This window comes from Centroberyx gerrardi, chromosome 24 (genome assembly GCF_048128805.1).
Source record: "Centroberyx gerrardi isolate f3 chromosome 24, fCenGer3.hap1.cur.20231027, whole genome shotgun sequence".
In the NCBI taxonomy this organism is placed as follows: Eukaryota; Metazoa; Chordata; class Actinopteri; order Beryciformes; family Berycidae; genus Centroberyx; species Centroberyx gerrardi.
The window spans coordinates 18994183-19016814 of NC_136020.1; the positions used below are offsets into that span (position 1 = coordinate 18994183).

The 22632-nt window shown below is 45.5% G+C and overlaps 1 protein-coding gene across 1 annotated transcript in view; it reads right to left on the bottom strand.

The window, feature by feature from the left end:
- mpped1 (metallophosphoesterase domain containing 1) overlaps positions 1-15689 on the bottom strand; it is a 54097-nt gene extending 38408 nt beyond the window's left edge. Inside the window, exons 1-2 of the mRNA XM_071910111.2 lie at positions 15505-15689; positions 13254-13435 (exon numbers count right to left, since the gene is read on the bottom strand). Of these exons, the coding sequence (XP_071766212.1) occupies positions 13254-13435; positions 15505-15689 (367 nt within the window). The remainder of the gene's footprint in view (positions 1-13253; positions 13436-15504) is intronic.
- Between the last annotated feature and the right edge of the window lie 6943 nt (positions 15690-22632).

Sequence of the window (22632 nt, forward strand, 5' to 3'; positions counted from 1 at the left end):
TTCCTCACTGACATTACTCTAGTCACACGCACACACCACAGTAGCAAGCAGAGCATTGTCAGCAAGGAAAATATAGATAGAGATAACAAGAGTTTATTGGACTTTTGGTCCTGCAATGCGATCGTTTGGCTACAAAACACTTGGATTATGCTGCAGGAGCTGTTTGGAGAAGTCTGATGCTTTCTTTTCAGCTGACTTTTGACTGACATAGGGGTGAGTAGATTTGGAGTGAACTATTCCTTTAAGGGATGGCATGGTGGACTGGCGGTTAGAGAGACTGTCACGTAACTACAGGGTCACACGTTCGATCCCTGCAGCAGCAAATGCTACCTGTCCTTGAGCAAGACACTGCAACCCCTACCTGCTCATTGTGCTCCGGATAAGGGCATCATCTAAAAGCCTAAAATGTAAAAATGTGAGTTTGGAAATGTATGCTCTATTGTTGCGTAAGCCGTGACTGTGATCGTTTCTGGAACAAAAAGCTCACCAGGAAAGGAGCCAAGCGCCTGCATGGGAGTGGCATCTACCTGGAGACTAGTTTAGCTTGAAGCTCCTTGCTGCTGCCGTCTTTGTTTGCAGACTGGAGCAGAGTGTGAAGTGTTTTTTACCTCTCTCACGCATCTGAAGCTCTGGGTTTTTTTTTGTTTGATGAACGCTGGACTTGACCCGGGACTGCGCACATAGCAAAGTAAAAATAAAAAAAAACAGGATAAACCGAGATCAAGAAGAATCTGAGTTTAGCTCGTTCACTCCCTCGGCTCCAAAACGCAGAATGCAGAGTCCGTTGACCCTGATGTATTCTGATATCTCTTTTTCACATACGTTTTCTCCACAGTAAGGCGGGTAGAGGACGCCGTAACAGTCCCTGTGCTCAGCAGCGTGCTACAGTACCGCTTTGTCTACCTTCATCTGCCGATAAATATACAGAAATGGAATAATTCAAAAGGGAATCTTCAAAAGCAACTACAGCGATGTTCAAAGACAGGGATGGAGGGATACGGCAACGGGGAAAGTTGCTCCAGAGGAGAGCATCAGCTAAACGCCTCGGATGCAAACGTATATATATATATGTGTGTGCGTGAGTGAGGTAGAGCGTGTGTGAGTGAGTGAGTGAGTGAGGGAGGTACACAGCGAGGAAACAAGGCACTCATAAATTTTAGAACAAATAAACACTATCTCTGTCTCCTCAGAAATTCTGCAACGCGAGCACTTTTTCGCCCATGAAGTTTGACGGCCAACTGTAAACCGAGAGAAATAAATCACAGGGAGAAAAATAAAACTCCACCAGCTGTACTCAAACACACACCCCACCCACCCACACACACACACACACACACACACACACACACACACACACACACACACACACGCAAACTTACTTAGCAGAATTAAATTTCAATTTCATGGATGAATTTTTTGACAGTTTCCCCCGGAAAAAAAAAAAAAACGCTGTAAAATGACAAGGTGTGAATACCAAGTGGCCGGACGTCACCTAGTCGAATCTGAGTCAAAGCAGCCGGCGTATGCTTCTGTTTATTATAGAAAATTCTCTGTGCCAGCCAACTGCATCTGTACAGAACAATAACAATAAAAATGAAATATAAAAAAAACCCCCAAAAACATTCAACAATATGTGAATGTCCACAAAAGCGCACAGATGAACAAAATCAATCAATCATAAAAGACAATCTCTCCATCGGATGAGCAGGAATATGTGGCTTTTGTGACAAAAGAAGAAGAAGAAAAGCAAAGTGTGTGTGTGTGTGTGTTTGTGGGAGGAGGATGTTGGTGGGGAGGAGGGGGGGGGGGGGGGGGGTGCAATCCAAACATTCGGGCGACATTCCCAACCACGCGCGGGCCGCTCTTTGTCGCCCCCAACATCTTTTGTCTTTGAATTCAAAAGCCGCTTTCGAGCAAACAAATAGTTTTAATTTGCCCGTGGATCGGCGGCGGCGGCGGTGGTGGCGGCGGCGCGGGGCTGACGGCCGCCTCTTGTTCTGCCTCGCATCAAAAGAAAGTCATCAAGTGATAGAAAAGGCAAAAAAAACCAAAAAAAAAAACGCACGAACCGAACAAACACACAAACACACAGGAAGGCACGGCGAGACGGAGCGGCCGAAACTAAAGCTGCAGTTTCTGTAGTGGAAACAGCTGGACGGCGGTCTCTCTCTCCCTCCGTCTCTTCCTCCCTTCGTTCCTCTCTGTTTTCTGTTTCTACCCCTTTTTCTTTCGGTCTCTTTTTTCTTTTGTGAAGCGCCTGCACCCCTCCAGTCATATATATCCCAGATCTGCTGTCTGTCTGGATACAGTGGAGCCGCCGCAAAATCCTCTGTCCTCCCATGAGCTCCACAAGGCGGTCTGTGTGTGTGTGTGTGTGTGTGTGTGTGTGGTCTGTGTGTGTCTCTCTATATGTGTAAATGTATGTTTGCGTGTGTACAAGTGTGTATGTGCAGCCTGTATGTGGGTACATGTGTCTGGATGTGTGTGTGTATGTGCGCTTATGTGTGTGTGTGCGTGCATTTGAGTGTGTGTGTGTGTGTGTGTGTGTGTATTGGCGGTCTATATGTGTGTACATGTGTTTGTGTGTCTCTGAATGTGTGTGTTTGTGTATCTCGCATTCTGTGTGTCTATTATTGTGTGTGCGTTGGTGTGGGTGTACATTTGTTTGTGTGTCGAAGAATGTGTGTGTGTGTGTGTGTGTGTGTGTGTGTGTGTGTGTGTGTGTGTGTGGACCTCCGCTGCCACCACAGGAAATCTTCCGGAGTTCGGCCACCATTGTTCCGGCGTTGCGATGGGTGGTCTGCTCTTTGAAGAGGAAAATCCCTGCTCTGCCCAAAGCCCTGGCATGTACAGGGGGATTACTGCCCATTGTGTGTGTGTGTGTGTGTGTGTGTGTGTGAGAGAGAGAGAGAGAGAGAGAGAGAGAGCGAGAGAGAGAGAGTGTGCAGAAAGCAGAAACAAAAAAAACTGGTAGCCAGAAATGTCCTGCCTGCCAAGACAAAGTTAATTCTGAAGTGTGTGTGCGTATGTGTGTGTAGATACAAAAAACTGGTAGCCAAAAGCTTCCTGCCAAAATAAGTTAATACCAAAGAGTGTGTGTGTGTGTGTGTGTGTGTGTGTGTGTGTGTGTGTGCAGTTGCAAAAAATAGTAGCCAAAAATCCTGCCAAGCCGAAATGATTAAATTAATACCAAATTGCGCGTCTATGTGAGCATGTGCGTTAAAAACTGGTAGCCAAAAAGTTCCTGCTAAAACTAAATTAATATCAAAGTGTGTGTGTCTGTGTGTGTGTGTGTGTGTGTGTGTGTGTGTGTGTGTATACCGCAGCCTATGTAAATCTTCTTTATGTACAGAACGTTTTGAGATTATAGCCAAACAGTGCGGCTCAGCCTGCCTTCATCTGTATGTGCATGTACAGAAATGCAATAATTCAAAAGGGAACCTTCAAAAGCAACGACACTGATGTTCAAAGACAGACAAGCTAAAGACTCGGCTTGGATCAGGCGTAATTCCTTTTCAGCGTGTGTGTGTGTGTGTGTGTGTGTGTGTGTATGAGTCAGAGAGAGAGAGGATGTGAAAGAAAGACAGAAAGTAATATGTCACATGAAAGAGAGAGAGAAAGGAAGAGAGGTGAGCGAGGGAAACGAACAGAGATGCGGCGAGGTGGAGATGAATAACGAGAGAGAGAGAGAGAGAGAGAGAGAGAGAGAGAGAGAGAGAAAGGGAAGCAGTGAGACTCCTGCCTTCCCACCTCAGCTTAAACTTAATACTCACTCGTTTCATTTAACTCGCCACCCACACACTGCTGCGTCTCCGCGCGCGCACGCACACACACACACACACACACAGAAACAATCACACACACACACACAAGCAGACACAAAACAAAGACAGCCAGCAATTATGAGACGGCGTACACAAACACCACCTACTGAGCGACACATCCAAAACACACATTTTATCTGAGTACAGCAGCACCTCCTAACACTTCAGAACGTCCTCACTGAGCATAATGCATTACACGCACATATAAAGACACACACACACACACACACACACACACACAAAACCAGTGACAAAGACAGATACACCGCATCATCAACCAGCCTCGTAGGTGGTCCCTCTCTCTCTCTCTCCTTCTCTTTCTCTCTCCCACACTCCATCTCTCTTTCTTTCATCCTGTCTGCTCCGCTCTCCGTGTTCGGTCTGAAGACTTCGCCTCTGGGAGAACGGAGTCGGAGATTATAGGCTGCAACTTTAGGGACGGGGAACGGGGGAACGCGGGCGGCTAATGCGTACTGACGAATTAAAACAGCTTCGCCCATCTGTCCCGTAACTTTTTAAAATCAAACCGTAATTCTAATGATGCGGGATTTAACCGAATTAAAGGAAACGTCCGCCTTATTCTCACGCTGTTAGATGTCATCAGTCGGTGATGTTCAATGCTTTCCGGGAGTTATTTTGTAATGAAGTGTTATAATTTATCTTTTTTTGGTGAACCCACTTTCCCTCAACCGTGCCTCGTCTATTTCTACTTCAGTTAGTGGTTTCCTACGTTTCCCAGAATGCCTTTGGACAAGCTCCAGAGAACGTTTCACTCAGTATGTGTAGGCGGAGAGAGCGTTAGCGACAGTGATAGCACAGTAACAGCTAGAGAGTGAGACTTTTTTTCCAGTCGGTGAAAAGTGAGAGTCGTTCTCCTTACTAATAACTCAACCTGTCTTGTGGCTGCATTGCATTCTGGTCTATTGAGGCGACTGTCGGTGGAGAAATTGGTCTCTCTCCTCTTCTACGATGGATTTCTCCCTGTATGATTGTTGAACGTCTCTCGGTGCAAAATGGCGGCTCTAGAAAGAAGCCCTCGCTCTTTGATGCTGAGGGACTGACGCCAAAACCTGACATTTACCGCTGATGTTTTAGATCGCTGAAACATTTTCTGATATCAAACTCCATTGCAGCTGCTGGAAATATCTCAACATGACGCTACATTGTCTATGTTTGGCCAGTTATTTCATGGAAAAAGAAAAATATACCACCAAACAACTAAATGGACCCATGAAATGCAAGCTACATCTCAAATTGCTGTTTTTTTTTAACAATGTTAAAGTGTTTTCGGGTGGATTTTTCCTTCAAGACTCACTATAGAAATTCAAATTACTTCGACTGTCCCACGTTTGTATTAAAGTTTAAACTCATTAAAACAAATTACCATTCTAATAACACAGTATGTAAAGGAATTGCACTTTCGACGAGGGAAATTCGAATTGATTATGCGTTCCAGCGGCTGTAAACAGACCGGATGAGATTTAGAGGGCTTTAGCATCAAAAGCCTGTATGGAAAACAGCGTTTGTCTGTAAGTCAAGCGGCAAAAATGCGGCAATTTGATGATATTTTCCTGCATTGTTGCTGCAACTCAATATTTGAAATGAATATTTGAAAAGTTTTGTGTTTTAACGTTCCCAGTCACTTCTATCTGCGACCTTTGAGGCAGAACAGGCTGTAAGATGAATGCGGGACGGGAAGGTTTACAGCTGTACACAGGTACACATCTGTCTGGTTCACCTCTGCTCTCTGTCTGTTTGTGTGGAGTCTGTCCCCGCTCTAAAGGGAAGTCTGATGTAGATTCAACAACAGCTTGCACACGGTGAATCTCACGCACTGAAGTTGACCCAGAAAACAGATCTGAGCGCGAGAGAGAGAGAAAGAGGAAAAATTATGAGAAATACTTCCATCATTTTCAGAAGCAATATCCACAGAGGCTTCGTTCTCGTCCCAATGTTTTTCTGAACTTGGGGAAAAAAAAACTTGTTTGAAAGAAAAAGTAGGGAGGTTTCTAAGACCATTTTCACATACCAATGCATCTCTCTCTCTCTCTCTCACACACACACACACACACACACACACAGTCTTTCAAGTGTGCAAATAGAAGACACAAAAGCAGTGAGGGACAGATGGGAAACGGTTTGCTCAAATTTACAGTCACTTGAAATTCTGTCAAGTTTCCCGATGTTAAAAACCATAAAGGAGTGTCAAAGCTCCTCGTTATACTCTCCTCAAGCAACGCTCACTGCTGGGTAAACACAGGGGGGAGAGAGAGAGGGGGGGGGGGGGGGAGAGAGAGAGAGGGGGGGGGGGGGGGGGGGGAGAGAGAGAGAGAGAGAGAGGGAGAGAAGAAACAGGAGAGGGAAAGAGAGGAAAGTGGAGCAAGAATTAGAAATTAGGGAGAGAAAGCAAGACAGAGAGGGAGGACGAGAGGAAGAGAGGGAGGAAAGGAAGGAGAGGGGGGAAGAGGAGAGAGAAAGAGATAGAGGAAGAAAGAAAGTGAGAGGAGGCAAGATAGAGGGAGGGTGAGAGAGAGAGAAGGGGGGAGGAAGAGAGGGAGAGAGGAAATGGAGAAAGGAGGAAGGAAATGAAGGAGAGAAAGCAAGACAGAGGGAGGATGAGAGGAAGAGAGGGAGGAAAGGAAGGAGAGGGGGACTAGAGAGAAAGAGATAGAGGAAGAAAGAAAGTGAGAGGAGGCAAGATAGAGGGAGGGTGAGAGAGAGAGAAGGGGGGAGGAAGAGAGGGAGAGAAAAAACGGGAGAGGGGAAATGGAGAAAGGAGGGAAGGAGAGGCTGGGGGGGCTGAAAGGATGGAGGGAGAGAGAGGAGAGAGAGAAATGGGAGAGGAGGACAGAGTGAAAGGCTGAAGAAGAGGGAGGAAGAAAGGGAAAAGAAAGGGAGAGAAGCAGAGAGGCAGGGAGGAAAAGAGGGAGGGAGAAAGAGAGAGAGGAAGAGAGAAAACAGGGGAAGGAGAGAGGGAGGAAGGCAGAGAGATGGAGAGGAAGAGAAAGAGAGGGAGGGAAGGAAGGAAAGAGAAAGAGAGGCAAGAAGAGAGAGAGAGGGGAGGAAAAGTGGAGGGATGGAGACAAACAGGAGAGGGAGGAAAATAGAGAGAGAAGGAGGGAGGGAGAAGGGGAGAGGATGAGAGAGGGGGGGAGGAAGAAAGGGAGAGAAAACGAGAGGGAGAGAGAGAGAGAAAAAAGAGAAAGAGGGAAGGAGGGAGAAGAAGAAGAAGAAGAGCAGGCCAGGAAAAGACAGCAGTCATGAAACTTTAATGTCCTCGCAGTTACTGAGCTAAAGGGAGCAAGCTGGGAGGAGAGAGAGAGAGAGAGATGGAGAGAGAGGGAGGGAGGGAGGTGAGGAGGTGAAGGAGGAGGAGGAGGGGGGGAGCAGGTACTGTACAACACCTGACGGAGGCGATCACACACACACACACACACACACACACACACACACACACACACACAGAGGCAGGTGCAGAGACACACTCTCCCTCTCCCTCCTGGGCAAAAAAAAAAAAAAACACACACACTCGCATAAAGTGCCTACACGGCAATCGCATCATAGGCGTCACTTATCTATTATTCAGCAGTAAAGGGGAACAGAGCAGAGCAGGCGCTAAATAAAGAGTCATACCCTAGACACAAAGTCTGTAGACCTGGCAACCCGGAGAGAGAGAGAGAGAGGGAGAGAGAGAGAGAGAGAGAGGAGAGAGAGAGAGGGAGGGAGAAACCTGTGGTCATTTTGTCACGAGGGGGGGGAGACTGAGACGAAAATCACGATACGAAGACGCAAGAGCGACTTACTTTGAGTTCAACTATCATTTCTTTCTTCAAAAAGTTCCCTCTTTATGCAGCCGAGAGAGTGGTTTTGTAAATTCAGCTGCAAAACACACTGAATGTGCAAAATATTACATTACATCTCCCTGATATTGAGTTTTGCACAATCCACATCTCAGTTGTCTCAAAGCTTCAAAATCCTTCTCCAACTCGTCTGCTTCTCTTTATCTGCATCTCCTCCTTTTGTGATTGGTTTAGATTTAATAAGATAAATCAATAAGGGATAAAGGCTTCGACCTGGATTCACCTCATCAGAGGACTTCATGAAAAAACAGCAACTGTTCCTAATATTTTGTCCGCTCAGTGTGTGTTGATTGTCGCCACATGTTAAGGGAAAACCTCAGCGAAGAATAACATTTGCCGAGATAGCCAATCAGCTCTCCCTTCGTTGTTATTGTTCTGCGGTGAATGTCATGCCAATAAAGCGCTGATTGAACTGAATTGAGAAACCAGACGGAGATAGGGAGACGGAGGGGAAACAGACACACAGACAGACGGACAGAGAGACAGAGAGAGAGAACAAAGCCTTTAAGAATTAAAGCTGCTCCTCTCTTGACCCCGAGTCGACTCAGAAGCACAATGAGATCCATATTTAAACAGAGCGCAGCGCCCAGAACATCCAGTGCAGCGTGTTCATGCTCCGCTCCACAAGCGCACGCTATCACATGGCATGAATAAAGACGCCACTCAAGTCTAAAAGCGGGGCACGGCGCGCAAACAAACACACACACACACACACACACACAAACACACACACACACACAGAGAATCGTCGGCTTGCGAAATCGACGTGGCTTGTTGTTTGAGTGTGTTAACCTACTGTAAGAGAGGCGATGAGAGCCTGATCAAAGAGGCCATTATTGGAGGGAATTGGACTGAAATGTTGCTGCTCACGAGCTCGAGGTCTGCCTCTCGCCCTCGCTCTACCTTCTTGTTTTCTTTCCAAATATCTCTTCTCCTCTGCCTCTCTTCCTCTCACCTGTCCCATGCAATCACACTCCGTCCGGAACAATATGGCTCTCGCTTTTTTGTGCCGAACGCCGGGTTTTCAACACCGCTTAGCGCCGTCCTTCGCTATCGCGGCTCTTCAAGCTGCACAATGAGCACGTCAGAACATGAGCGTTCACCTTACACACTCACACACACACACTCACACACAGACACACACACCCTTGTACTCAATGATGTAGTGGTAAATAAATAGGCGAGTAAACTATGAGCTCCAGTCAGGGATTGTCATAAGGCAATAGAAGCAAAAAACAATTTCAGAAAAGTGTTAATTTATGATTTTTTTTCCCTTAAAAGACCCAATCCTCACATAAATTACATCAGTTTTACACTTCTCACTGTGATGTATACGATGTGTTTATGTGATAAAGATGCATGTCAGCCTAAAGAGGAGGGTGAACTCTATTTCCCAAATACAAAAAGGTGGGTAAACTGATTTTGGGTGGTACTTCTGTCTTTACCTTCCATTGACTAAATTCATCCCTTAACCTGTAACTATAATCTTAACTCATCGCCACATGCTTAACCTTAACCCTAAAATGAACATAATCCTAATTCTAACCCTGTTTTAACCCTAAACTCACTTTAATCTTAACACTTAATCTTAACCGTCCCTAAGGTTTCATGTATTTTTCCAGGTTTCATACGTCATGTGACCAGAAAGAGGTGCGACCCTTTATTTGGTTGTTTTCTTGCATTCCATTAACATATAAAACTCGTATAACAGCTAAAAAACTATTTACGGAAGGAAAATGACAACTATATGACAACCGGCAACTACAGCCGGTAGATTTAAATGGGTTAAATCTAAACCCAAGTCCTAATCCTAAACTAATCCCTTATCCTTTACTCTAACCTAAACCTAGTCATGTTTCTAATTTTAACCCAAAACCCAAATCCTAATCCTAAACTCGAAGAAATGAGGACCGGGTAAATGTCCTCACTTGGCAAAAATGTCCTCAGTCTGAAGGTCTGAAACTCAAACTGACTCTCACAAGGATAGAAGTACAAGATCTCACACACACACACACACACACACACACAGTCCTCATACAGTGATTGACAGCTGGACCTGGGATGGATCACCATGACAACAGAGAGCAGAAGTTTGGCGTCAGTCTCCAGGGGGGCCGAGCTGTGAGTCTGCCCAGGTACGGCACACCTTCCTCAGGGGAGAAGCATGGACAGTCTCCCCTCTCCTCCTCTCCTCTCCTCCTCTCCTCCTCTCCTCTCCTCCTCTCCTCTCCTCCTCTCCTCTCTCCTCTCCTCCTCTCCTCTCCTCCTCTCCTCTCCTCTCTTCTCCTCTCCTCACCTCCCCCTCGCCTTTTCTTCTCCTGACATCTCCTCAATTTTCAACTCCATTCCTCTTCCATTCTCCCTTCCCCCGAATTTCATCTCATACCCTTCCCTCTCCTCTCCTCTCCTCTCCTCTCCTGGTGGCTCCTTTCTTTTCCTCTCCTCTCCCCTCCACTCCTCTTTTCTCCTCTCCTCCTCTCCTGCAGTGTTCACCATGCCTGACAAAGCTTTGAGCGGCTGCCAGCGGCCCCCGAGAGCCGACTGACTTCCTGCTAAAAATAAGAGCCGAGAGAAGAATCGCAGAGAGCTGCCACAGAGACGGAGAGAGAGAGAGGGGGTAAGAGAGAGAGAGAGAGAGAGAGAGAGAGAGGGAGAGAGGGGAAAGAGGAGCACAGAGAGATAGGTAATAAGAGAGAAAGAGAAAAATAAGATGTTCGAGAGAATGCAAAAAGAAAGGTAAAGGGAGTAAAAGGGAAGGAGAGGAAAAAGAGAGGAAATGAGAGAAAGAGAAAAATAAAGAGTGAGTGAGAAAGAGAGAGACAGAGAGGGGAATTGAGGAAGACAGAGATAAGGAGAGGGAAATGTAAAGAACGAGACAGAAGAGGAAGAAAGAGGGAGAAAGAGAAAGATAAAGGAGAGAGAAAGAGAAAGAGCAAAACAGAGAAAGAGAAGGAGAGAGAAAGTGAAAGAAAGAAGACAAAACAAAGGAAGGAAGACAGACAAATAGAGAGAAAGATAGATAAAAATAAACAGGGGGAAAAACAGAGAAAGAGACGGGGGAAAAGAGGAAGACGGAGAGATAAAGACAAAAGATAGAGAGAGAAAGACAGAGAGAAAGAGAAAGAGCAAAACAGAGAAAGAGGAGAGAGAAAGTGAAAGAAAGAAGACAAAACAAAAGAAGGAAGACAGACAAATAGGGAGAAAGATAGATCAAATAAACGTGGAAAAATAGAGAAAGAGACGGGGGAAAAGAGGAAGACGGAGAGATAAAGACAAAAGATAGAGAGAGGAAGACAGAGAAAAAGAGAAAGAGCAAAACAGAGAAAGAGAAGGAGAGAGAAAGTGAAAGAAAGAAGACAAAACAAAGGAAGGAAGACAGACAAATAGAGAGAAAGATAGATAAAAAAATAGAAAAAGAATAGAGAAAGAGACGGGGGGAAAAGAGGAAGACGGAGAGAGAGAAAGACAAAGATAGAGAGATGGAGACGGAGGAGAGAAAAGGCGGAGAGCAGAAAGTTCGGGAGCGCGGCGAGCTGCAGCCGCTACCTGACCGAGGCTCCGTCTGCACAGAGACGCTCAACCTGATCTCCTGTAAATCTGCTCTGCACACACCAAACAGCAGGAGTTATATTCATCTACAGAACGAGACGCTGTGTGTGTGTGTGTGTGTGTGTGTGTGTGTGAGAGAGAGAGAGAGAGAGAGAGAGAGAGAGAGAGAGAGAGAGAGAGAAGAAGAATAGGAGCCAGATTATAAATATTTATACGAGCAGACGAGAGGAAGAGGGAAAGACAGCGGAGTTGCAGGGGAGAAATGGCAGAGAAAGAGAGAAAGGGATGGATGGGGGGAGAGAGAGAGAGAGAGAGAGAGAGAGAGAGAGAGAGGCTTCCCCCCCCCCCCCCCCCCCCCCTCCTGACTTCAGAGGCGGCGGCAGGCGTGTTTGGCTGGTTTTATCTTTCCTTCCCCGTCTCTCCCGTTGCCTCTCTCGCCGCCGGAGCGCCGGCTAGCGGGTTTTCAGCTCGCGCTCCCTGCCGACTCGCTTTAGGGAGGTGTGTGTGTGTGTGTGTGTGTGTGAGCCAGGCCCAACCCCCCCTCCTCCTCCTCCTCCAGGTTCTCCCCTTATCTTCCCCCTCTCCTCTCCGCTCCCCTCCATCCCTCCCTCAGCAAAAGAGATGAACACAAAGCCCTGCACACACACACACACACACAATCACAGGATTCGGCTGTTTCTCAGAGTTCGTCCCGGTGTTGTGCCGATGATGATGATGATGATGATGATGATGACGCTGATGATATCAAACGCTATCGACGGCCCGCTTCTGCTTGTAACGGCGAAGGTGTTAGCTGCTCAAACTATTCACCGAATCAACAGTTTTTCTTTCGCTCGTTTTTTTCACTTCATTCCATTTTCAAACAGATATGAGACGCCGATGATAAGAAACTTGCTCGCAACTCAGTGAGCAGATAAGATGCTTCCAGTGGAGGCTGGTGATGAAAACAGCTGAGGAGGATAGGAAGCCCTTACCTTTCTGCGTGATAAAAGGCTATAGCTGAAAAATGTACGGCTATGAAGTTTAAAGTAACAATCTGTGACATTTTCATATAAATAAATATCCGTTTTTCTACTCTCTATCGTCGGCTGATATAACATAATAATGATTCAACTTATATCCAGTTAATGAAAGGTTTTACATTGTCTGTTCTAAACAGCCAGTGTCTGGTAGCTCTTTCCTGGGAAAAATGTGTTTTATGTTTTCCGGTTTGTTTGGAATAAACAGAAGAAGAACTGGGTAGTTAGCATGAGCAGCGATAGCCGCCATGACTGAACAGACAAAGAAAAGAGAAACTCAAACTGCGTCAACAGAAAATCCAAGCTCCGCCCACACTGTTTGATTGACAGGTGATCTCTGGGAAGAGCGGAAACACCACAGCGATGAGCGCTTAGAGCCAAAGATGGAGAGGAAATAAAAACAAAACAAAACAGGAACTCATGGATTTCCACTTTAAGGTAAAAGTTCTCCTCTTTGGCCCAGCCGCCCCTAGACATTTCAAATCACATTTTTTTCAATTATGTTTTTTGAAAAACCGGAGGATGAACTTTGTACACTCTCCCTGCCTGAGTACTGGTTTGTCTCAATGGTTTTTCCTGCTGTTTCCAGATAGATAGAGGGAGATTCCCCCCGGCTGCTGTCAACACTACACTGCACAGATATGAACCTGGGAACCCATCTCTGACGCCATCTGTCAAAGTTGAGTGCAACACAAACCAAACTCACGCCACACCACATAGCACTTAAGGTAAAAAAAGGTAAAAACCGAGCTGATAGCAAAGAAATAATAAAAGAGGCTTTTGTAACGACCAGCTGAATGCAGCCCGAGCTTCTTAAAACTTAGAAGAATCCTTCCCCTTTTAAAGTTTTCCTACAAAACTTTCAGCATAAGACCCGAAGTGAGTAAATTTAGCCTTGTACCGGACCCAGGCTTATTAATAGATCGTCACAAGGGGACCCAGATAGAGAACGGGCCCGTGACCCGCTCCGGATCCCGAGGAGTTTTTCTAGAAATGCTGACCTAGCCAGTCGTTGAACTTCTTGACCTCGGAGGGCAGCCCCAGCTCGGTGAAGTCCCCGGCGTGGATGAACACGTCGCCGTACGGCATCTGGATGGCGTCGGTGCGGGAGTGCGTGTCCGAGATGCAGACGAAGCGGGTGTAGCCCGGCGGCTTGGGCGTGTCGTGGGGCATGGGGTCCACCCTGGAGCGGAGGGAAGAGAGGGGAAGGCACGGAAAGTTGAGAAAGAGACAGAGAAAAGGGAAAAGGAGTCGCAGAGAAAGGGGTCATTGCTTCTGTTGGCGCACTTAACAAACAATACTGGAGAAAGAGATACAGCTCGAGTCTCGGAGGCAGGGGACCAGCAATGAAAGAAAAGTTTGAATTAGTATCCAGTGCATAATCATCCCCACAGACCAAGGCAGAGGAAGAAACAAGAGACAGAGACACAGGAAGAACCGAGAGCGAGAGGCCACAATAAAAGCGCAGCGCTGAGTGGTGGTAGCAGGGAGAGAGAGACAGAAAGAGAAATGTGCAGAGTTAGAAAAAGAATAAAGCGCAGAGATAGAAAAAGAGTAGAGTCCTGTGGGACTTGCAGCGAGTGTGCAGATCCACCGGGTCTCCAGGGGGAGAGGGGAGCTGGTGAATAACCGTGGCCCACTTTAGTGAGCTCTCCTCCAGGTACGATAACACCCAGCCCTGCCTCCCCCCCTCCACCACCACAGAGAGAGAGAGAGAGAGAGAGAGAGAGAGAGAGAGAGAGAGAGAGAGAGAGAGAGACGGAGGGATAGTAGAGAGAAGATATACATACATATAGGACAGTCGACAAAAAGTGTGAGTCACAAAGTAATAAAAGCAGAGAGAAGAGTTCATGAGGAGTGTTTCATTTACACTATTAAGTGAGTCTGCCGAAATGTAAGGTGAAATGCAATGTGTACAGTCTCTTTGTTTAACTAAACTAAAAATAAATTAAAATAAACTAAACTAAAATGACAGTTAACACTAGAAAGGCCAATGGATTTGGGGGGTCTAAGAGAAAGCCAACAAGCAGTTGAAGGAGGTAAATATACGACTATTTCCTTACATGATTTTGAAAATCTAACAACACTGGTTTGTGCAGAAAGTGAGTTAAAGCGGTCAACTGACAGCGGCCTTGCCTTTCTACTGTTGACTATCCAATAGGCATTTTTAAATAAAATAATATAATAATCTGATACTTTATTGATCTCCATAAGGGAATTCGATTTTTTCGCTGGCCTCCTCCAGGGAGGTCAAAGGTCAGGGTCAGCTATAAAACAGCATGTGGGAAGGATTCAGTGTCTCACTCAAAGACACTCAAGGTTCCCACACTCACTTGGACATCAAATTCAATGACTTTTCAATGACTTTCAAGGTCTTGTTTGGTGAAATTAAAGGACTCAAAATTGGCATATTTTGGGGTAAGACATGACACCAGAGGCCGCAGTTTTTAATTCCTGATCTTGTCAAGTGAAGAAATGCTGGTGAAATCATTCATTTTCAAACTGCTGCTGTATCAACACAAATCTCCATCACATTAAACACACTTAAATACTGTTTTTTATTTTGTATTTTTTTTTAAGTTTGTGCCAATCGTCTAGGTTTCCCCTCTCTTCTCCATTCTTCCTGGTTTGTCTGCACACAGTCAGCATAGTTGCAGATATCAGCGCTCGTTTTCCTCTCTTCAGAAGAAGACGTATGCTGCCATTCATTCTTGTCCAGCATGAAAAACAACTTCCACAGAGCGAGAGAATCCATCACAGTGAACATGAAGCCTTCGTTTGGTTTGGTCAAACTTTCTGTCGGGTTAGGGTTTCTCCTTATTTCTTTGTGTCTGAGTTAAGTGTTTTCATATCAGCGCTGCGTTACGCTCCGCTCTGCTTCCTGTCAATCAGCTGACACCCACAGGAAGAAATGGAAGTCTCCTCCAGGAAATAATCCCTCAACAACATGTCACCTTACACATTCATGTCTTTTGATTTAAGGCGTCTTTGTTGGCCGTGACAGCAGTTAATTTCAAGCTAGGTTTGACACCGTAAACATAACACGAGTAGAAAAATCGAATTACATGCGGCATGCATTGCAAAATGATTGGGGGAAATGTAAACTAGACGTAGACAGAATTAAATGGGCTCTAACTCTAAACGACACTGGTATTCTCCTTTAATTGGCCTCTCTGCTGCATCATTGTGCACATGACTTTCTGTTTGCACGAGTCTATCTACTGTATACCACAAACATCTGCATCTACTCACATGTGCACATGCGGGGGCTGGAAGCGTCCCTGGTTGATGTTGTAGAAGGTGAAGGCCTGCGTGGGGTTGGTGCTGTACTCGTCCACCTCCACCGCCGCCCTGCCGCCCCGCTGCGCCTGCGACTGCGCCTGCGCCTGGGACTGCTGCCGCCTCGCCGCCATGATCTCTGACAGGGTGAAGGCCATGGTGCCGGGGCGCGGCGCCTCTGGAGCCTGGGGGACCTGAGCAGAGGGCGGGACGGGGGGACGAGGTCGACTGGGTTTCAGGATGAGGAAGTTTGACTCAACGCTTTGGCAGGTTGTGGCTTCTTTCGGGGCTGACGGGCCGGGTATTCGTCGGTGTCCCTGCCAGCGTCTGTGAAGACTGTCGGAGTGCTAAACCCTGGCCCGGCTCAAAGTGACGGCGCTGAGCTGATGGGAGAACATCACCTCTTCCCTCCGCCTCCTCCTCCTGTTGTCTGCAGCTCCTCGGCACCTGAGAGGAACAGTACAAAGCAGAGCAGAGCTGACATGCTATGTGTCTATGTCTGTGTGTCTGTGTGTGTGTGTGTGTGTGTGTGTGTGTGGAAGCGCAGGCCCGCATGTGTGTCACCCATCAAGCCTGGATTCGGCACTGCAGCTCATTTTCTCCGAGGCTCCAGCGCCTGCCGGGAAGGAGCGGAGCTGGTGAGAGGAGGTGAGATGAGAGGGAGAGTGGGAGAGGGAGGTGATAATTTGGGGATGGATGGCTTTGGCAAAGTCCGCCTGGACTGCGGCGCCATGTCGCCGCGCCATCTCAATTCCTCATTCACTGCAACCTCACACACTGACAGCACACTGACATGACAGATACACGCTTCACACTTTACACCGTGGCGGTTTGTCACAGGCAGATCCCCGCATGCACTGATGTGAGCGTTTCTGGGCGTGCATACATGTGTGCGTTTTTTTTGTGTGTGTGTGTGTCTATGCGTGTGCACACGGGTTCATGTGTGTGTGTGTGTGTGTGTGCCTGTGCATGTGCATGCATATTTAAATGTGTTTCTGTTGTCATGAATGTGACAGTGACAGCCCTTACACTGGGAGTGTGAGACAGAAGGATGCATTAGCAGATGCTGGGAGAGGAGAGGAGAGGAGAGGAGAAAAAAAAAGGAGAAAGTGGAAAGGAGAAAATAAGCAAGAGGAGGAGAGGAGATAAGGACACAGGAGTTAAGATGAGGTTACAGAGGAAAAAAGAAAGGAAAGGAAAGATGAGCGGAGGGGAGAGGAGAGGGGAGGAGAAAATAAAAAGGAAAGGAAAGACAAGAGGAAAGCAAAAGAAGAGAAGAGGAGAGGAGAGGAGAATGGGGGAATAAAAGAGGAAAGCAAAGGAAAGGAACAAAACGAAAGGGAAGAGGAGAGGAATGGAGAGGAGAGAAGAAAATGAAAGAGGAAAGGAAAGACGAGAGGAGAGGAGAGGAGGGTAGAGAAGAGGAGAAAATAAAAGGGGAAAGGAAAAGAAAGATGAGAGGAAAGCAAAGGAAAGGAAGAGAAGAGGAGGGAAGAGAAGGGCAAAGGAAAGGAAAGATGGAATGGAAAGGGAAGGAAGGGAAAGAGAAGAGAAGTGAGGGGAAAATAAGAAGAAAGGAATGGAAAGGAAAGAGAAGCGGGCAGAAGAAAAGAAAAGAAAAGAAAAGAAATCAGAAGAAGAGGAAAAGACTGGACTCCATGAGGAACAAAGACCCAGCAGCAGCAGCAGCAGCAGCAGCAGCAGCAGCAGTAGGGAGCAGAACAGGCAAACAGATATAGAAGAAGAGAAGAGCGCAGGACTTGGCAGAGCGGTAGAGAGGTTGATAAATGCATAAACATGAGAGGGAGAGAGAGAGAGAGAGAGAGAGAGTCTGATTGATGCTCTCTCCTCTTAGGCACATACAGCACATGCTCGTATTTAACGACCGGCCGTCACATTACACTCCGTGGCAATCTCCCCTTATCCGCTTATTCCCTCATATTCTGCTACATATGGACACACACAGAAAATTAAAGTGCATCTGAGTGTGGAGCCGAATTACTGTAGTATCTGTTCTCTGTGTGTAGCCTGGATCCTTTATAGTGTGTGTGTGCGTGTGACTGTGTGTGTGTGTGTTTTAGATCCACGGCTCTGCAAAATATCCTTTGGTGATCTGAGAAAGACTTAAAAACAAAAGACGCATTAAATTGCATCGCAGTCAGTGAAATGCCATCTGTCTGAAAAGGGGAAACAGATTCACACAAGATGGGAGAGCCGGCTGACCAACATGTGGGTTAAATTAAAGATGAACACAAAACAAACAATATGTGCACGCAGATTTACCATTTCTCTCTCTCTCTCTCTCCCGTTACAGTTGGTAGCCTATGACTTGGAGGCAACCGCTACCCTTTAAATGTAGTCTAATCCACTTTAAATTAAGCCACACACATATTCAAGTATTGTTTCAATTAATTAGCTTGGAAGCATCATTTTGCAAACTCACACTCGTTAATTAAAATAGTCTGAATGTAAAAATGAGTTGAATCGCCGAAGCTCTGCTGTAAATTATCAGCTTCATGCACATTTTTGGAGAAGTTCACCTCGAGTCATAAAGACACGGACGTTTCACTGAACTATAATAAAACTTTTCAGTCCATTGGTCCCACCGGCTGTCTGTTTCTCAGGCGTGCGGGGTTTCTGTCAGCTGCAGACAGCTGTAGCCTCACTGTACTCCAGCGTGCAGAGCGCTCTAATGCAACGGAGACTTTGCCCTTTGGATGTGGTGCTGCTGAAATATGATCTATCATTAAAAAAAAAAAAAAAAGCGTCCCGGTGAGCCCGGCTGGAAAGCGTTAATTCGCGGGGAATGCATGCCTTTATTATTAAAATCTATACTACACACCCGACGGTCAAAACCCGCGATGACAGAAAGAAATACACATCCAGAGAGGCTTTGGTGGCGATGTGACGCCTAGAAATAAACCCAGAAATGCGCTGCACGGTGCGGGTCCGATGCAAATATACTCTCCGTTCATGCATGCATAAGAAGGACAGGGACACCTCTGCAGGCGTGGAACCCCCCCCCCAAAAAACCCCGAACCTACCCGGTGTTCTGGTCAGTGGCGGTGCGGCTGGCCGGTGATGGATGGGGAGATCAGGTCTGTGCGGTGTGGACGCAGCTTGTAGTGAGACGCGCTGGTCAGTTTGAATGCGCACCCCGTGGTGCACCGGTGGCGCGTCGTGGAGAGATCCGGGCTCTGTTTCTCCTCTCTGTTTCTCTCTCTCTCTCTCTCTCTCTCTCTCTCTCTCTCTCTCTCTCTCGCTCTCTCTCTCTCTCTCTCTCTCTCTCTCTCTCTCTCTCTCTCTCTCACACACACACACACATCAGTCCTGCCCACCGTATTTCCCAGTGAGCAGCAGAATGAGGAGGAGCAGAGGAGGGGAGGACCGAGCTCACTCCCGGTCACACAGCCCGAGAAAAACCGCTTTAGTCTTATAATAACAACCCTATTGGGACATATGGTGCATTGTGAGGTTATGGGTTAGGGTAGGGTTAGTAGGGCTACTTTATCTTTTCTGGTATCCCTTTAATATCCCTATTCCAATATGTACTTATAGTATTACTGTGATATTTATATGGCACCCCTCTTAAGTTTATTATAGGTTTATTAGAGGTTTCAGCAGAGTATGGATGATGTAAAAGTGCGCCAAGTCAATATTTTGCATCAAAATATTCTAATTAGACTGCAGCAGAATCAGAGCAATGTATAGGCTGATATTACTGATCATTAACTTGAGGCTTCTTTGCTATTCAAATCAAAGAGTTCAATAATGAGTGTTGTAATTACTAGATTGTCATCAGCGCAAGCAGCGGGCCTGCTGAACATGCCGCCCGCTAAATCTTGCAATTTTAGTGAAATGACAAATAATTCACTCCCCATAATTTATTGCCCGTGTAAGGAATAATCAGTCAAATTATGGCATTACAGCATATTAAAGCCTCCAACCTGTTTATCCACTGGGCTTCAGGTTGGTAATAAGATAAACAAATAGACTACAGTCTGTAGCTCATACTTACATGCGTCCACAACCACCATGTTCAAACTTAGTAGAAGCTTCCAGTCACAGTTTGAGGTGAGCGCGCCACCTTCTGGCCAAATACTGTCAGTCTGTAGGCTTCTCAGTGTTAGTGTCAGTTGTTATCAATCACTGTTAGTCACAACTATCTCCAAGTGTATCTGCAGAGTTGGACTCTTGGACTCTATAATGTATTCCATTACAACTCAGTTCATCAAAACTGTATTCAGTAACGCAACCCAAGAGATTATCCAAACTCAATAATGTATTCTGATTGCTTTCAGTAACTTTCAGATTACCATATTTGAGGTATGAAAAAAAAAAGTTCAGGAAATTTATTGCATACAAATTTTGCGTCCAAATTTTCTTCTGTGCCACATTTGATAAAGATGTAGAAAGCCTAACCAGCCTGCTTTCACTTTAAAAGTTTTCTCAGAAGTATTCCTCTCATTTTTCACAAGTATCTGCAATCAGAATACATAATTTTTTTTTAGGGTTCATGACTCAATACAGTGACATTTTTTAGTATTTAGAATATTAAAATAAACAAAGATTAGCCCGCACTCTGTTTCTTCTTATTTTGTTTTTCTTTCTTTGTTTGACGTTTCGGCTGTCAAGAGCAAATTAAAATCACAAACACAGGTGTTTTTATAATGACATCAGCATGAGTCATTGCTATAGTTGATTGCTTCAATCACATGTTGATACAACCAACATCATCAAAGTCACAATGAAAATGCTTTGTTTACATATTGTTTTTATAGAAAACAAGTCAACTCAAAACCCTCATTTAAACCATGAGAAACTGTATATCTCTCTGTAAGTTTTTTTTTCTAGATCCCCTCTATGTATTGTATTTAGAATATGTATCATGTAAGTTACTATAAGTTACTATAATATGTAAGTAGGCCCTATCCTGTTACTGCCAAACCCAGTGCACCAGTTCAATCCAATAATTAAGTAAAACTCTGCTGGTTCTGTCAAAATGCTGCTACACAATCAGTCTGTCCTATACTGTCCTTATCAATTCATATGCGGTGAACTTTCAGCGCAGCACATGAAGGAAGGAGAGTGATGGAGGAAAGTAGGAAAGGCAACAAGATAAGGAAGGGAGAGTAATCTTGGCATCAGGCACACAGTCACATTTGCCTGCAGATGCTGGCTGTTGATTGGGAGTCCGGGAAAGTTCACGTAGGAAAATATCAGATCCGCCTGTCAAATGTGATTAATAAGCAACAGTAAACCAGTTGAGGAGATACAGTAATAATCTAAATAGGCTGTGAACTCCGTCATTAAAGGAGACCAACAGTGTCATTTAGAGTTAGGGCCCATTTACTTCTGCATATGTCTAGTTTACATTTCCCCCAGTCTTCTTGCAATGCATGCTGTATGTAATTCGATTTTTTAACATTTACTCTTTTGTCGTCGTCGTTAAAATACAGACTTTACGGTGTCAAACCTAGCTTGAAATAGATGTAACTGAGCCAATCAGTAACAAACATGTTGCCGTTTTTTTGAGCTGTAATTGTAGTTCCCGCTGGGGCTGATCTGTGTAATATTGAAAATGATGTATCATTTGGCAAAATCCAACAAGTAAACAAGAGATGAGATATCTGTCTGCTTCAGGTACCTTGGGCTCACTTTGGACAATAGACTCTGTTTCAACCAGCTCACCACTGACATCCATAAACGCTGCCAGCAAAGACTCTCTGTCATCCGCAAACTCTTTCTGTCAAACCCCACCTTCTGTTGTTATTGTACAAAAGTATAATCCAGCCCATATTACTCTACTACTGCCTGTTTCTTCACCATGTTAACAGTCACTAATAGGAACCGGCTCACCCGCATCTCACACAATGCATCCAAGATCATTGGCCTTCCCACCCCCAATCTCTCAGACCTCAATAACAAAGCCATAATACGCAAAGCACCAACCATAACTCAGGACCCCGCTCACCCCCTTACTCCTTTCTTCACATTGCTTCCATCTGGTCGCAGGTACAGGTCCCTCACCTGGAGACGGGGCCCGTTTTAAAAAGAGCTTTGTCCCCTCTGCCATTGAAGCTCTGAATTCAATGCAGTGATTGAATGTCTTGTGCCAATGTATTGTTAATGTAGTGTGGTCTTCCTGTTTTGTATGAATAATGTGTGGTGGGTATGTGGGTACATGTATGTGAGGCTGTGTATAAGGGGTGGAACCAAATCCTCTTGTAGGACAATAAAGTATCTATCTATCTATCCATCTATCTATCTATCTATCTATCTATCTATCTATCTATCTATCTATCTATCTATCTATCTATCTATCTATCTATCTATATTGTGCAGACAATTAAACAAACATTGGCCAATCAGTGTAATTTTGAGAATGTTGGAACGGAGCAATGACTCCCATCGTTCCCCGAAGTTTCATCAAAATCTGATCAGTGGCGTCCGCAATATTGTGCATGACGGACAGACGGACGGATGAACAAACCAGAGCCGATCCATTGTCCTTCCTCTGATTTCATCTAGTGGGATAAAAACACCGGTGTTATCCTCAATATAGTCGTGTTTTTTGCTGTTATATGGGGGGTTTATATAGTGTTTGGAGCCTTCTGTATTAAGTGTGACGTTACGGTTGCTCTGTCAGGGCCTCCAAGGCAAGGGCCGGATCCAAGAAAAAAATCCAAGTAGCTTGCTTCCCCTCCCCGTCTAAGTAAAATACGACAAAGAAAAGGGGATCTGAATAGAAAAAAAATTATCCCACTGTGGATGATGATGAGTGTTTCTGATGCAGCATCCAGATCTGCGGCACAGATTGTGTCGCGGGAAGATAAGAGCAATATTAGCGGTGTCAGCTAAATTTTCCGGAAGCATATTTCAGCCCGGTTGTGTGTAACAACCCATACAGCCGCATCTCAGAGAAGATAAAAGATATAATAGAGAGATATAAGGCTTTCCAAGGGCCTGTGTGAGTCTGTGTGTATCTGTTGAGTACAGCAGCGGGACAAGAAGATTCAATGTGGACACACACACACACACAAAAAAAGATGACTTTAGTCTGTTTTCTGCTACTGTTTTATTTAATTTGTTCAGTACTGG